General features: G+C 38.3%; 1 protein-coding gene across 1 annotated transcript in view; it reads right to left on the reverse strand.

Annotated features, from left to right (window-relative positions):
* Positions 1-16,882, reverse strand: part of SND1 (staphylococcal nuclease and tudor domain containing 1) — a 484,576-nt gene that overhangs the window by 450,612 nt on the left and 17,082 nt on the right. Inside the window, exon 2 of the mRNA XM_036759444.1 lies at positions 2,470-2,619. Within this exon, the coding sequence (XP_036615339.1) occupies positions 2,470-2,619 (150 nt within the window). The remainder of the gene's footprint in view (positions 1-2,469; positions 2,620-16,882) is intronic.

The raw sequence follows: 16,882 nt of genomic DNA on the forward strand, positions 1-16,882 counted from the left end.
GACCAGTAAGTACCCTTTCCCACCTTGGAATATAAGGTGAGAGCAGTACTAAAAAGCAACAAATATGGGAAGGTCTAAAAGGGAGTGACACAGATTACTATCGCCTATAAAATAACCAATCTGCTCTTTCCAGAAAGCAAAACCAATATAGTAGCACAATGTTTTCTCAAAATCTGGATAATAACTCCAACTTATTTCCATAATTAGGGTAAAACGGGCCAAAAGACACAACTTTGATGAAGTTTCTCCTAAGTAGAGACAGTCAGCCTTGCATGAAAAAACTATCCCCAGTAAGGAAACACCAAAATTAAATAAAGTTGGCAAAGTAACTCAAAGACCTTCTAACATTTCCTTTGTTAACACCTCCTCTCCTAAGGTTAGTGAATCACTGGCCACTAGAAAGGTGCATTGCAAAACCTGGGCTATCACTCCTCTCCCCCAAGCACATTACAAGATACCCAACCATCCTTTCCTTTCCAAACTTTCAACGAAAGGCAATCTAACATAGCTAGCAAGAGACATGGTTCTCTGGCACACATTTAGGTATTTATAGACAAGAACACCATTCCATATATCTACACAAGCGGGAAAGTTAAAAAAAGAAACAAATTATATGGAATTAACATCTAGCAGTGATTGGTCCCCTGCCCTCAACCAAAAAAAAAAAAATTCTGTGTTATACGGCATATAATTCTAAGAATCCAAATGATCTTTGTAAACTTTTCATCCCTCTGGCAGGAAGATACTGGCAGAGGTCATTACTAGAGACCAAAATCAGATCACGAAAATACTATTTCTGAGATCACATCACAAATGTACTACTAAACTACAGTGAAAAGTACCTGTTAGAGTAGGCCTGCACAACCTGTGGCCCACAGGCCAGGCTGCAGGTTGTGCAGGTCTGTGTTAGAGTAAAGAATTCATTTCAGCTAAGCAGAATGAGAAACTGGACTAATAAAATCTAGTTTAACTCCTGAAGAAAGCGGTAACAAAAAAATTAAAGGAAACTAGATGGAGGCACCTTTCACAAGTATGACTATGGGGAGAATTCTTAACCAAATAAGGGATATAGTTCACCAAAGATAAAATGGACAATTTCAATAACATGAAACTGGAAATCTCTTCATGAACAAAATCACTTTAGCTAGGACAAGAAAGAATACTAGCTTTGTTTCAAATATTTCTGATAATGGTCCAATATCCAAGGAGAGAGAGAATTCATACACACACACACACACACACACACACACACACACACACACACACACACACGGAAAGATGAAGAGTCATTCCCCAATACCTAAGTGGTCAAGGGATATGAGAAATAATTGTCAAAAGAAGAGCAAACAATTGACAAATGCATGAAAGACTGAAATTTCACCTCACATTTAGTAAACTTGCAAAAATGACAAAAGAACAGTCTATGTCAGGTGGAATGCAAGAAAGAGGGCACACTAATACATGCACATAGAACTGTAAATGACCTAAATATTCTAGAGAACTGGTAATTATGCCCCTACTTTCCCAAAGTGACCAAAATGTCCATACACCTTTGACAGAGATTTTACTGCTAGAAAGAAACCTCAACAAAGTCAAAGGACAAAGTTTACAATACGCATAAAAAACATTCATAGCATCACTTTTTTGGTAACAAGGAAGTGGAAATAATGTCCATGTGCACTGCCTGAAAAATGCCCTAAACAAGTTGTAGAACATGAATATAAAATTTAACAAACTACATTAATTATACATGACCAAGGTTGGCTCTAGAGTAGAGATGAGAAAATACATATCCCTCCTTTCAATGGATAGATGAAGGGCTATAAAAAGTGGAATGTTGCATATGCTGTCAAATATAGTTAGCTGGCAGTTTTATTGAACTGTCTTCTTTTTTAAATCTTTGGTACAAGGGAAGGCTCACTGGATAGGGAAGGTAGGAAGGGATCCACTCAGAAATGAATGTGTTCTAAAAAAAAAAAAAAGCACCCATAAAGTTTGTTTCTTCATTTTTAAAAGAGAATTAGTAGCAATTGGAGAGAACACATGAGGACTCAAAAGAACCTGGAACTTTCAAAAGGATGAAAGGGAACCCAAGATGGTTTTCAGCTTCCTATAATCATTGCTGTTCTACAAAGATTAGGAGAACCTAGCCTAGCAGATGCCAAAAGTAGAGAATTTCAATTTTTTTAAAAGTGAAAGGTGCTACAAAAACCCTGGCAAAGCAGTAAATCTGTCTAGAAGGGTAAATGAGAAGGTTTAAGACCTATAGTCACCCCTGTCCCATGGGCAAAGAATGAATAACCAACTACATTAATGGAATTAAAGAGAAATTTGCCCTGTTGTTGGTGCTAAGACACAGGAATTTTGCAAAGGAGTCAAACAATTATAAAAGTGACAATGATCAAGAAATACATTTACCTTATATCCAATTACCTATAAGGAGAACCCAGAAAACAAAGAGTTACCTACCTCATCTGGTGTATCCTTTGCATCTGGCTGTCCTGCTGCTGCCCGTCGAGCCAGGTTCCCAGCACGAATGTTGCTGAGGTTGATCTGCCTCTCAGGAGGAGGCCCACCACGTGGCTGTCCTCGGACAATGATAGCACATCCTGAGAGGACCTGTGAGGGGAAAAATAAAAGATAAATTAAAAAGTCTGGAGTCGAGACAACAGAATTAATCTCTCAGAAAAACATACACAAAGTTACAGACCAGAAAAAGCATTTCTACAAAATGGTATGGGTGTCAGGGATAACTCCACTGCTACGAAAATGGTTGCAGCTCTATGGCTAAGACATGTCAATTATATTTATGGGTATAATGGAGAGGAGCCAAAAGAAAGAGAATAGGTCCACTTCAGGCATGGCAGACAATAGGAGCAAATACATAGTGATGGGAAAGAAAAGGAAAAGAACAGGGAAGAGTAGCTATACCAATTGGGAAGCAATAAAGAGGATGTAAAGAAGGGTAATGTGGGATATGACCAGGCTATAAAAGATTTTGAATGCTAGAATCAGGAGATTATATTTTATTCAGTAGCGAAGAGAAAGCCACTGAAGGTTTCTGAATGGAAAAGACCCTCTAACTTGCACTCATGACCCTATTTCCTGACATCTGAACTTTGCCACATATTCATCACTTTGCGCTATCACACGTGCTCATGTCACCCCAATCCTAAAAGCTTCACCTACTGACACCAAATCCAGTTCTCTTTTTGCTGCACCAGTTATCTGTTAGCGTTTTTTTCCCTCTTCTAGCAACCTCCAAACCCACATGCATAAATATAATGGGGTTTGGAACCTACTTGTCCTTGTTTGTCCTTCACTCTCAAAGAGGACCAAGATATCAGGAAGGTGATGCCATGACTTGCAAATGAATTGGATTTAAGTGGGGGAGGGCTGTGCAAGGTCACCAACCTCACTTTTTCCTCTGGAGTCATCTGGGTCCAGTGGCAAGATATAGATCAGAACAACTGAAGATGGCCCCCTAGACCCTACCATTGTACCAGGAACTATGCTAAGCACCATTTACAAATATTATCTCATTTGGTCCTCACAGCAATTCATTATGCCCATTTTCCAGTTGAGGTAACTGAAAAAGATAGAGGCTAAGTGACTTGATCAGGGTCACATAGCTAGTAAGTGTGTGAGGCCAGATTTACAGCACAATATTCTACCATTCATTCATTCTTCATCACCAAAGCATATTCAAACCATTTCTCCATTGTTGAATATCCTCTTAGTTTCCAGTTTTTTGCTATCAAAAAGGGAGCCACTATAAATATTTTTGTACATAAAGGACCTTTTCCTCTTTCTTTGATCTCTTTTGAGTATAGGCTTAGCAGTGGTATAGCTGGATCAAAGGGCATGAATAGTATCACTCTCAAGAGCATCAGATCTTTGCAATCCAGGTCCCTGTAAAGAGTCCTCTACAATCAGTCAGTTGACATGAATTTATTAGCACTTACTACATGCCAGGCACTGCACTAAGTGCTGGGGATAAAAAGAAAGGCAAAGACAGTGCCTCAAGGAGTGGCCACTGCCATGGCACACAAATTTTACTTGACTAGGTATATGCCTTCCTGGTAAGCACCTCTGCTTTCAATCTAAAATAGATACCAACTACCTGAAGAAAAAAAAAAAAAAGACTGGCTTTTCGGTTTTTAACCGTGAAGAGACAGCCTTATGAATGTGTGTGATTACCCAGGCTACAACCTGGAAGAGCATTCTACATCTAACTTTGCTCCCTGGAGAAGTTATTTCTCCTCTCTGAAATATCTCCCCCTATGTTCATTAGCCCTTTTGTAATGGTCCTGAGATGTTTTGACATCAGCCTAGAGAGGACACTAATTTCAGAAGAGTATCACTGAACTGGAGAAAGGATTGTCCCAGAACAATCACGCTATCAAAGCTTTAGCAACTCATGCTTCAAGCTTTCATAGCTGTAGTAATTACCTGTGCTAATTTATAGCACACAGAGAGCAACTCATATGGCAACTGTTTTAGCTAATTACCAATAGTAAAATTATGTATTCTAGAAAATTAGCTTTGCCCTATCTGATATAGCTATACGTCTATGAAGCCTAGCTGTCCCATTGAGTCACTCTGCCGACGGTTATGAAGGACAAACTTCCCAGCTGCGCCAATAAATGATGAATGAGAAGTGATGCAACTCAAAGGACCTAGTTTCAGGGTACACCTGATAGTTTACAAAAGCCAGTGGGGACGTGCACACTAGGCAGACACTAAAATGCTATTCAGAAGTAAGAAAACCTCAGGAACAATGCTCTTCAAGTTGTGATCAATTACTTAATTGTTATAAGTCTCTAACACCCTAATACTGGCCATTTGGTAACTGTTCTTCCACAGCTAGCTTTATTGAAATAAAAAAAAGTTAATGCTCTAGTTGTAAGGGTAGTGTCCCTTAACAGGTTTAAACAGGCTAATTTTTCCTCTCAACTTCAAATGCCATCCAATTAGCTTCTATAAAACCTAAGGCTTCCATCTTTAAGGTCCACAAGGGCAACTAGCCTAAAATGTACATAAAGTATCTGCTAAATACGAAGCCACAGTCAAAAGGATGTGAATAAAGAAAACACTTAAAAGTGATGTGAAAAGAGAGAATGCAGATGAAAAAAAAGCATAGTGGCTCAATCCAGATCAAAAGAAAGAGTGATCAGAAATTGTTTATCTCCGTATACAGAATCAGAGGTTGAGATACTAAGCACTAAAGGAAACCAACTGACTAACTCTGAAAACTAAAAGCAAAGGTCAAGAGCGTCCTGGGCTAATGTCAAAACTACATATTTTTATTAAGTGTTGAGAAGGAAGTCATGAGGAAGAAGGAAGCAATGACACAAATAAAATCTAAAAGTATCAGGAAGGATGACAATGCCAAGAAATAAGATAAACTTTTAGAAACAAGGTTGCTCTTTGACTGAAGCATTACCTTTTTTTTTCAAACCATATCATGGAAGAAAGGAACCATGAAGGCCCCTACAAATTAAAGATATCACGGAGATAGTGAACCAAAAAAAGTCTACAATGCAATTTGGAAGCTAGTACCTCCCATAATGGAGGTATATGAATTAAGGCACTGTGCCAAGACTAGAAACAAGCAAGATTTTTATTAGGTCATTGAGCTCAAAACCAGTCACAGAAATTAGGTTGGGGGGATGGGGAAGGCGTTATTAGAGGTCAGGAAAAAAACAACAGTGTGATGAGGTGCTAGCAATGAATTAGATGTTGACTAGGAAAACAGAAAATAAAGAAGATGAATAAAAAGTAATGGAGTGAAACTAAATTGGAAGGGGGGTCAGAAGAGGGAGAAGATAGGTTTCAGAATGCATCAGGAAAGGCTTCCTGGCAGTCAGCAGTAGTCTCTGCAGGGGAGCACCATCCCTTGAGAATTTAAAATTTATCTAGACAAGAAATGGGCAATCCTGAAAGAGGTTAAGATATGTGGCCCAGGAGGTTTTTCCCAGGATGTCCGCCAACTACACATTTCCTTTAGGCAGGCAGCTGGCCTCAAAAAGCAAGGGCTTTGCCTAACTTTGAGAAATCAGCATTCATCTAAAATTAAAAAGGACATGGCACTCCAAAGCACAATTTCCCACTCCTTCAGTACACTGGTCTATCATTCAAGAGTATTTGACAGTGCAGAGATGCAAAGCTACCGGCTTCCACAATTTCATTGAGCTTTACACAAATATTGTCCCAATTTTTGAATCATCAAATTTTAAAACTGGAAAGGACATTATAATCCTGTCCTAGTTCAATCTTCTAACTTAACTGTTAAAACAAAATTGAAGTCCATAAAGATTATTGCCCAAGAAATTTAGCTTATTAGTAGCAAAGCCAAGAATAGACCTTAAGTTTCCCTACTCCCAGGCAGAGCCCTTTTTCTACTATTATTTTTAAAGAGAAGCATCTGAGGGGCTAAACTTTCTTTTAAAATTATTGGGGGGAAGGGTTAGATTTGTGATTTCACTGGTGCAGGAAACTCCTCCCTTCCAGGGCATGGGAGGCAACTAAGAGTCCTAAAGAGATGCCTGAGGCACAGATAGATTAATCAACAAGCAGGTTTCCAAGATTAGACCCGAACTCTCATCTTCCTGATTCCAAACCCATCTCTGCCCTTATACCATTCTGCCTACCATTTTAAAATTATACTATCAACATAATATCTGTAACAACACACTGGTTAAATAAACTAGAGAAAAAACCAGCTTGTTTCTAGATGGCAACAATGCAGTTACAACAGACGAGATTCACTGAGCCATGATCCAACCAACAATAATGTATTCATGGGTTATAACTTAATATACCAATAAATATCTGCTGCCAACCTGCTATATAAAAGGTGGTATATTCGTTCCACAGCCAAAGACTCAGACAGACGTCCAGGAGGATGAACAAAGACTCAGATTTGAGAAAGACAGGAAGATGACAGCAGCAGGACTACTCCAAGACTGGAGGGCTCCAATGGCAGAAGGAATTCCTCAAAATTACAAAGGCACAATTAGGGGTCATTTAAGCAGCTATTCATTTTTATTTACAGGGAGAGAGACCAGGGAAAGAACAGAAAAGAAAAGGTGATTTTGTTAGTAACCTAGTTTTGACTTGCCTGTTTGCGGGCTATGAACAGTAAAGAAAAAAAAGGAGAGGTACAATGCCCACATTTATATCCACAAAAAGGAAAACAGTATTCATAAAAGTGTTTGTGAATCCACTCTAGGAAGTACTAAAGTAACCTTTCAAGGACATGATGAGGGAATTGAAAAAAAAAATGGAAAAGTACTGAAGTTTGTGGGTAAATGAGATGATGGTCAATCCCCACCTTCATTCCCACCTGCTTTTTGGCCCACAGGTAGCTGAACCAAGCCAGCCTTGGCCAGGCCAGGCCACCCAGAGTGGGAGTTCAAACTTGGGCTGAGGACTCACCCCAAGGCATGTGCTTTTTATCAGGTGACAGTCAAAAGGGAGATTAGAGATGGCAGGTTCCCTCTTTCTTTTTTTTTACCTCGGGGTTCTTCTGACATCACTGTCCTTGCCCTTCCCTGTTCCATGTAGTATTGTCTCTCCTTTCCCCTGCATTTTATGGGTTATTTCATGGTTATTGTTTTAGGAATAGTGCATATTAACAGGATTAATATTTTATTATAAAGAAATGTATGCAGAAAAGTATATTTTCTGTTGAAGGTAATGTGCGAAAACTGAGACACTAATACACTTCTGATGGAGTTGGGAACTGATTCAACCATTATGGAGAGCAATTTGTAACTATGTCCAAAGGGCTATAAAACTGTGTATATCCTTTGATCCAGCAATACCACTACTAGGTCTATAGCCCAAAGACATAAAAAACAAAAAGGAAAAGGACTTACATGTATAAAAATATTTATAGCAACTCTTTTGGTGGTGGCAAAGAACTGGAAATTGAGGGCATGGCCAACAACTGGGGTATAGCTGAACAAGGTATAGTTTGTGATTGTGATGGAATACTGTTGTGCTATAAGAAATTATGAGCAAGATGCTCTCAGAAAAGCTTAGAAAGACCTACATGAACTGGTGCAAAGTAAAGTGAGCAAAACCAGGAGAACACTGTACACAGTAAGAGCAATATTGTAAGATGATCAACTGTGAATGACTTAGGTATTGTCAGCAATACAAAGATCCAAGATAATTCCAAAGGACTTAGATGACAAATACTATGCATGGCCAATGGAAACTGAATGTAGATCAAAGCATGCTTTTTTAAAAAAAAATAACAACTTTCTTTATCTTTCTTGGGTTTTTTTTTTTGGTCTGTGTTTTCTTTCACAACATGACTAATATGGAAATATGTTTTGCATGACTGCAAATGTATAACCTATAACAAATTGCTTTCTCAATGAGGGGGAGGAGAAGGAGGGAGGGACAGAATTTGGAACTCAAAACTTTAAAAAACAAATGTTAAAAATTTTTTCACATGCACTTGAAAAAATAAAATATTAAGGAAAATGTATTTTCAGTATTCTCTAGAGAAAGATTACAGATTTTGGTGGTCATGGGAACTAATCCCCTATTTAGTAGAGGTTCAATGTATCTTATCAACTTTTGCGGTTTTTTACTTTAGCATGTTTTTCTAGGAACATATGAAAGTTGAAGACTGACTGTACAGAAGATAATCATCATCATCACCACTAGTATTTCTCTAGTACTGTAAGGTTTGGAAAGTGTTAATTATATCATTTTAAGCTCACAACAACCCTGGTGGCTATTACTAGCCCCATTTTACAGACAAAGAAACTGAGGCAAATAAAGGTTAAGGGACTTGCCCAGGACTACACACAGCTAGTATCTCAGAGTGGATTTGAACTCAAGGACTATAATAACATAAATAACACTGCTACAAAGCAGACTGTTGTATAATTACAATGCCCAAACTCGACCCTAGAAAACAAAGGCAGAAATGTAACTCCTTCCCTGTCTTAGAAAAATGAGGGGCTATGGCCACAAAATGCTGCATATCCTGTAAGACCTAGTCACTTAGTTAATTGATTTTGCTTAACTGTTTAAAACATCTGTAAATGAGCATGATATAAAAATAAAAGGTACCAACAAAATTTCCATTTGAAAAATAAGACAGGGATCAAACACACGGTGAAGATATGAGGGACAAAATGTCCTCTAAAACCACTTTCAACTCTAAAATTCCATAACTGATTCAACCTTTTCTCTAATCCACCAGTAAATGCTTTTCCTGTCATTTTTTGCTTAACATTTCTGTAATTACAAAGTCCATACTTGCTCCAACTCTAAAGCCAAAACATACCACTGTTACCGAGCTCCTCATAAAAGTTCAAGTGGGAGATTCTACAAAAAGAGTTTTTGCGCTGGCTGGGAGACTGGACTAAATTAACTCTAAGGTATTTCCAACTCTGATTCTATGAATTTGCAAATCAACAATGTCATGAGTTTAGTTATTACTTTTTCTTATCACGCCCTTTCTAACTAGGAGTTTCTCAACCAGTAGTTTTCAAAAGTTGTAGTAAAGAAACTGTTTCAAGTACAAAAAATTTTGTTGCATGTGAAAACTGGGGGAGAGGGGGAAGGAGAGGGCTACAGGAGAAAATTTTGGCAATGTAAAAACAAAAGATATCAACAAAATTTATTTTTAAAAAATATACAATATGCCATTTTCAGGCAGCATATGGCAAAGGGAGAGAGATGAGGATAAGCTATTTACTCTTAGCATTTCTACTACTGAGCCAAATGAAGTCTGAGAGGACTGGACAAATTTGCCTGGATGTCCTGCCAAAAGAAATGACCCAGTTTAATTCCATCAAATCTTACTGAGGGAAGGCAATAGGAAGAGGAGAAAGAGAAAGCTTTGGCTTCCTTCTTTATTTCTTATTCTAATCTGCTGCGCCTGTCATTCTCCTACCCTATCTTCCCCATGTCAAATCCCCCTTTTTCCCTTAGTGAATAGCTCATATTTCACAACTTATTTTTGTCTTAAAAACAAAACTCTTACCTATTGGATTTGCAACCCATCACCAAATACCATGTCACCACAATAAGCAGGAGAGTAAATAAATAGCAAAATGTCCATATTGTTTAGAATAGTAACAACCTTCTCTTTATAGCTCTACAAGAGAAGCTGACAAAGAAACAGGTTACAGGGATGTTAAGGAAGCAAACCCTTACAGCTCGAAAAAGGAGAATGCAGTGGTACCAGTGCTAATGAGCAGCTGCCACCACCCATCTGCTATTCAGGGCCACAGTTCTATTTTCCTGGTATCCTCAAATCTTCTTTTTAACACCCCATGTAGAAAGCTGACCTAGGACAATAATGTTGATAAATAAATATATCTATAACAGTCGTTCAAATGCCTTTCAAATGTGACCTGTGGGCTAGTTATTTAACTTGTTTAATACTATTTCCTCAGCTTTATTAGGATTAATAGCACTTAGAGTATCACCCTAACCTGGATGTTAGTAGGAAGCCCTTTGCAATAGATGTGTATCCCCAAAGTACCACTGTTCTACATATTGATAAAATAAGACCTTTTTTTTTTTAGGGCTGATTCACTTTGAATAGGCATTTTAAAAATGGGGTCTTGAAGAGTCAAACACCACTGAAAAATAACTCAACAACAAAATGTGCCAGGCGCTGTGCCAAGCACTGGGAATAAAAGAACAGAGAACTAAACAATCCCTACTCACAAAGTGCTTACATTCTAAAGGAGATGAGTACGCACACAAGTATATGCAGTAACAACACAGAGCGAACAAATGGAAATTAAGTAGTTAAAATGCTTTCCTTATCAAGAGCACTCTCCTCCCCTCCACCTCCTCCTCCCCCCAAACCCAAGTCTGCCCAATTAGGGCAGAGTACAAAGGCTGGATTGTGGTATCAGCAGGGAGAAATGGAACCATCATTTCCATTCTGGAAACCAAGCCTTTGTTAATGCAGCCTAAGACTGCATGGTAGTCATCTTTGGCAACCATGTTGCATTACTGACTCCTACCAAGTCTGCAATCCACTAAAACTTGCAGATCTTCTCTTCCATATGTAAACTGTAATCTACCCATGCTTTTCAAACCTTATACTTGTAAAGTGTGGGTTTTTTTTTAAAAAACTAAATGTAAAACTTAACATTTATCTTCTTTCTGGTTGCAATTCATCCCCTCTACAATTCATCCACTACTACAGCATCATCTGAGTATCTCAATGTATCAGTATGATTTTGTCATTTTCTAATTAAAAACCTTCAATAACTCCCAACTGCCTCCCAATTAACACTAAGACCCCAAAATGTAAAGTGACTTGCCTATGGTCATACAAGCAGTAAAGGTACAATGGAGATTTAGATGTTATGAATCCAAGTTCAACATTCCAATTTTAACAACTCAATCCAGAACTTTTTCACAGGTGCCTCCTCTGCATACATCTCAATTTCTGCTGTACAGGTTTTTTGAATAAATCAAAAAGCATTTATCAAGCACTTAGTATGTGCAAAGCACTGTGTTAAGATACAAAGAGAAAGGCAAAATAGTGCCTGCTATCAAGAAATTCACATTGTTATAAGAAGAGACAACACATATAAGAGGTATTTCAGCTGCAAGTAAGATGAAAAAACACAACGGTCCTTAGGTTTCAGCAGCAAAGCAGATGACAAAGCATGTTCTTCCATATCATTTCCATTCATCAACACTAGGACTGGAATTTAAGAAAAGAGTCCTTGAAGGATTTTTATTCATAAAGTTTAAAAAAATAGGATGAAAATTTTTATTTCAAGGTAAAGTCACAACACTTGACATGACTGGTCTTCCAGTATTTAAAATTTCTGATTTTGAACCCTTTGAAATTGACAAAGACTTTGATGCCAATAACCTTCTTTTCTGGGTCTTCATTGCTACAGCTGCAAGACAAGCTTCCAGGCTGCATCTCTACAGGGTTTACTTCATGCTGCTTCTTATCTCTCCCTCAAGATGCATTCATGCTTTTGTACCTGTCCTTGACTGTACACTACTTGAGAGCAGAGCCTTATGCTGCAGCCAGCATTGTGCTGGTAAATATTTAACACCTGGCTTTCCCAAAAAAAAAAAAAAAAGTAGACATGATACTTTTAAGTTTAATCTGCATCATTAACATTTTCTCCATCTCTTTCTTAACTCTAGATAATCAACAAAGCAATAAATCAAGACCTGATCTGTAGCTGTTCAAATTGAAAATTTAAGAATCGTTTGAGAGCTCCAGCTGGTTCCAGGCACACTTCTGGTTGCAGCCACCTTTTTACCTCCAATGTTTGGCACAGGGAAAGCATTTTGTGGGGCTGGTAGGAGCGGTCCAGCCCTATGATTTCATCAACATGGAGTTCTCTCAATATAGAAACTCCTCTACTGATACAGATTGAAACATTTAAAATTAATCTTAAGATACCTGACTGAGTCACCAACATACTAACTTGCCAGTATGTATCAGAGGAAGCATTTGCATCCAGGTCTTCCTGACTGAAAGACTGACTGCTCTGTAACTATACTATGCTGCTTCCCTTCTTTCTTAAGAAGGAAATTAATACTTTTAAAATAGGATTGTCGAATTGAACTTAAGTGTCAGGAAAAGCCAACACTAAATTCATGGAACTTTACAGTATACCATGATATAAATGTTAACAAGTTTATCCTAGCTCACTTGGATATTGGACGTGAAAGGTGTTCATTTCCCCTGAGTTATTTTACACACTTAGTGGGAAAATTATAGTTTTCTGACTGAATTATCTTAATAGTAATTTCTTAATGTCAAAACAACTGTATTCAACATCAATAATCTACAGAAAGAAAGGTCCAGGATAATTTTTTCTTTACTTGCTCCAATGTTCAACTACCACTAGGAATGTCTTTTGCCAAGGCCTGTCAATTCCACCTTTTCAACATTTCTTGAATTCACCTCATTCTACCCTCTAACACCACTACCACCCTGGTGCATCACCTCACACCTGGACTATTCCAATAGCCCGTTGGTAGGTCAGCCTGCCTCAAGTCTCTCCACTTCATCCTCCATTCAGCACCAAAGTGGTTTCCTAAAGTACAGGTTTAGCCATGTCACTCTCCTACACAATAAACTCCAGTGGCTCCCTATCACCTCCAGAACCAAGTACAAAAATCATCTCTTTGGCATTTAAAGCCCTTCATAATCTAGCTCCTTCCCACCCCCCACCCCCACTTTACCTTTCCAGTCTTCCTGCACCTTACTCCCTACCATGTATTCTTCAATCCCATAACACTGACCTCCTTACAGTCCCATAAAAAGACATCGATCTCTCAGCTCCAGGCATTTTCTCTGGCTGTCTCCCATGCCTAAAATGTTCTCCCTCCTCACCTCCACCTCCAGGCTTCACTGGCTAGTTTCTACTAAAATTCCACCTTCTACAAGAAGCCTTTTCCCAATCCTTCTTAATCCTAGTCCCTTTGCTATGTTAATTGTTTCCTATTTATCTTGCATATAGCTGTTTCCTACATATTTGTTTGTTTTTTCCCCATTAGACAGTGAGCTCTGGGTTGGCAAGGGCTGTCTTTTGTCTTTCTTTATATCCCTGTGGATATAAAAGGGAGGATATCTCCTCCTCTTCACCTCTTTCATTTTACTACACTACTATCCTACACTACACTATACTACCTCCTTGTATTATAGTTATCCACGTCCAGTGCCTGACAAACAGCAGGTGCTTAATAAATGCTCAACGATAGATAAAAGTGGCTCAGCTGAAAAATCCACGACAAAAGTCACTTCCAAGTTCATTCTTCTCCTTTCCCACTATCCTCCTCTATACAATTCACAGAGAAGCAATTCCATACACATAGTTCCCACCTTCAGGATAGACTGGGGAGGGAAGAGACTACCAATAAAGAGACCTGCTAGGAAGCTTGATGTGAATGAATTAAAAGGTTGTCTTGATCCTATGTGTATCCTACTAGATACAGCCCCTAGAAAAGTTAATTTTAGATGGAAGTCTTTAAAATGTATGCAGTATTATCATTTATTCCTCTTCCGTCATTAAGATACAGAGTGTTCCTAAAGTCTGGACACATGCAAAAATGCATATTTCCAAGAAATGAAATGAAGAAAATTTTGAACATTCTATTTAATTGAAATATTAACAAATAACATCTTCAATATGATTCCCATCATTTGTGATGCAAAGGTTGATGTGCTTTGCAAGATTCACGTGAACTCGATGCCATAACTCCACGCTGCCATCAATTTTAGCACATTCACTCTTTAAGCGTTCAATCAAATGTGTTGCACCTGTGATTTTCATTGAGTACACCTTCTCTTTTTGCATACCCCAGAAAAAGAAGGTGCTGAATAACACAGTCTTCGGTGAAATGGTTAATGAGCTGTTAATAAGATTTCCTATGTGCCCAGCCTTTAGGGACAGCCTGTATGATGATTCCAGGGCTGCAGCAACCTCTATAAGGATTCCTCTACTGCTAAACTAGACTTTCTTTCCTAAATTGACCCTTTCTCTAAAGACAAAAAAGTCTATCCTATTTAAAAGCAACTTGAAATAGAAAATAATAAACATTTGTTGAATTCAACTGATTTGTATCTAAAGCCCCACATTTCCTTCCCTAATCCTTAATCTTCTCTCCTCAGTCCAACACCTGAGCCCCAAATCTTCTGCCTTCAGGACACTATTTCCTTGAGTATTCTACCTTCTGACCAAACAAACTCCTTTTTACCCCCTTCTTCTCAGTATGGCCTCCGCTCATTCCTTTAAACACATCTGGGGATCTCCCCCGCCCCATGTCTGCACCCCTGTAATCTTACATTTGTCCTTTTCTCTCCATTCCCTCATTCAGGATCTAGATCACCTCTTTTACTGTACCACTATAGCATTATCCTAACAGGATTCCCTGCCTACAATCTCTACCTCTCCAAACAATCTGATATAAGGTAGAAAATTAACCTTCCTAAATCACAGTTCTTCCTAACTAAGCACATTATTCCCGGGGTGAAAACTCCTTAGCCTAGCACTAAAGGCTCTCCACATTCTATCAACTTACTTTTCTAAATGTATATCCCACTTCTCCACCCCCTCCATAAATACAATTCTCTAACTTGCTATTTATGTCACTTCATTCAAGGCCCAACTCAGGTTCCAGTGCCTTTGTGAAACTTTTTTAATTCTCCACCTAAGTGAAAGTGAACTCTTCCTTCTCTTTCTCCTCCTCTTCATCTCTTTCATTGTACTACGCTACACTACCTCCTTGTATTATAGTTATCCATGTACATATTTTAGTAGCTATTAGAATATAACCTCTTCCAGAACAAGCCCCATGACCTAACTCTGTACCCACCAAGTAGCACTCTATCTTCCACACATTAACAAATGTTTGTTAAATTTTGATGCATTCCATTTGCCCACAGTGGTCCTGCAGTATATTTATGATGTCTACCCAACTTTTACTCATTGATTCAACAAATCCTTCAAAATTTACTATCCTAAGTGTAACCCTAGATTAAGAAAAGTAGCATAAGAGACAGTCCTAGCAAAAAAGAAATGTACAGTCTCATCATGGAAACAAGAATGACATAACTTTATTAAAAAAAAGTTTTAACAATTGAGTGTGTAAATAAGTGCTAAAATTACTTGGTGTAAATAATCAATGCTGGATGAGTTCAAAGAGTATAGATGTCAATGTGGGCTACTACCAGCAGGGTAAGCTTGGAGGCAGATGAATGTCAGATGAGCAATTGAAGAGGAAGGTATTCCAACTGAGAACTGCATAAAAAAGGATCATGAGTAACAGCAAATATAGTGCCTACAGGAAATTAGTGCAGACAGCAGCCTGACTAGAGACCAGAGTGCATGTATGAAAATATTAGTAGTGTTTTTATCTCACATTTAATGAATGCCTTGTGGTTTAAAAAGCACTTTTCCCCCATTAAAACCCTGTAAGGTAGGTAGTGTGTCATCCTCATTTTACAGACAAATAAAAGACTCAGTCAGGAAGGTTAAGTAATTTGATCACAGTCACACATCTAGCAGTATATTTCACAGCTGGGATTTGAACCCAAGGGTTCTGACTTCATGGGCAAAGATTTTTGAACTGCTTCTGTGAAAGAAGAGTGAACAATAGCCAGAGCAACCAGCTGACTATTTCACACCAGGACTCACAGCACAGAACTCGTCTTTGAAATGAGTCTACTTGAAAAAGCAAAAGACTTTTTCTACTTGCCCCCAGAGAGAAAAATTAGGAGCAATGGGTACACATAGTCAATTTTGACTTGATACAAGGAAATATTTCCCAACAATCAAGGCTGTTCAAAAGAGTAATGGGCTACCTTGGCCTATGGTGGATTGATTTCCCATCACTAAATGTCAAGTCTGAAGGATGGCTTCATGGAGGATTTCTCTTTGAGTAGAGTCAGAACACAAGGTGACCTCTGAAGCTCCTACCAACTCTAGAACGTGATGATTTTATGATTCTATATTTTCCCTTCTCCTAGCAAAATTTCTATAAGCCATTTCCATCTTTCAGAAATTTTTCTATATCACCTGCTATTTGTGAAAGTCAATTAACTTCCAAACCACTAAGTTACACCTTGAAAGAAGAAATTGTTTCATGTATTGTATTTGTGTCCCCAGTTTCAAGCAGAATGCTGGCATCCAGTGCTTGGGGATTTGATTACTATTCCTTATACTTTGCTTCTTAACTTCCCCTCATTTTCTGCTGATCCCAAAATATATGTTCTCCTGTCTCCAAGACAGGAAAATAAAGACAATTCTACCAAGAGCAGATATGTAAATCTAAGTATTAAAACTAAAACCAACTAACTTGTACCATAAAGAATAGAACCCCCCTTTTCTAGGTACAGAAAGTCATGCCT

This window comes from Trichosurus vulpecula, chromosome 5, assembly GCF_011100635.1.
Source record: "Trichosurus vulpecula isolate mTriVul1 chromosome 5, mTriVul1.pri, whole genome shotgun sequence".
In the NCBI taxonomy this organism is placed as follows: Eukaryota; Metazoa; Chordata; class Mammalia; order Diprotodontia; family Phalangeridae; genus Trichosurus; species Trichosurus vulpecula.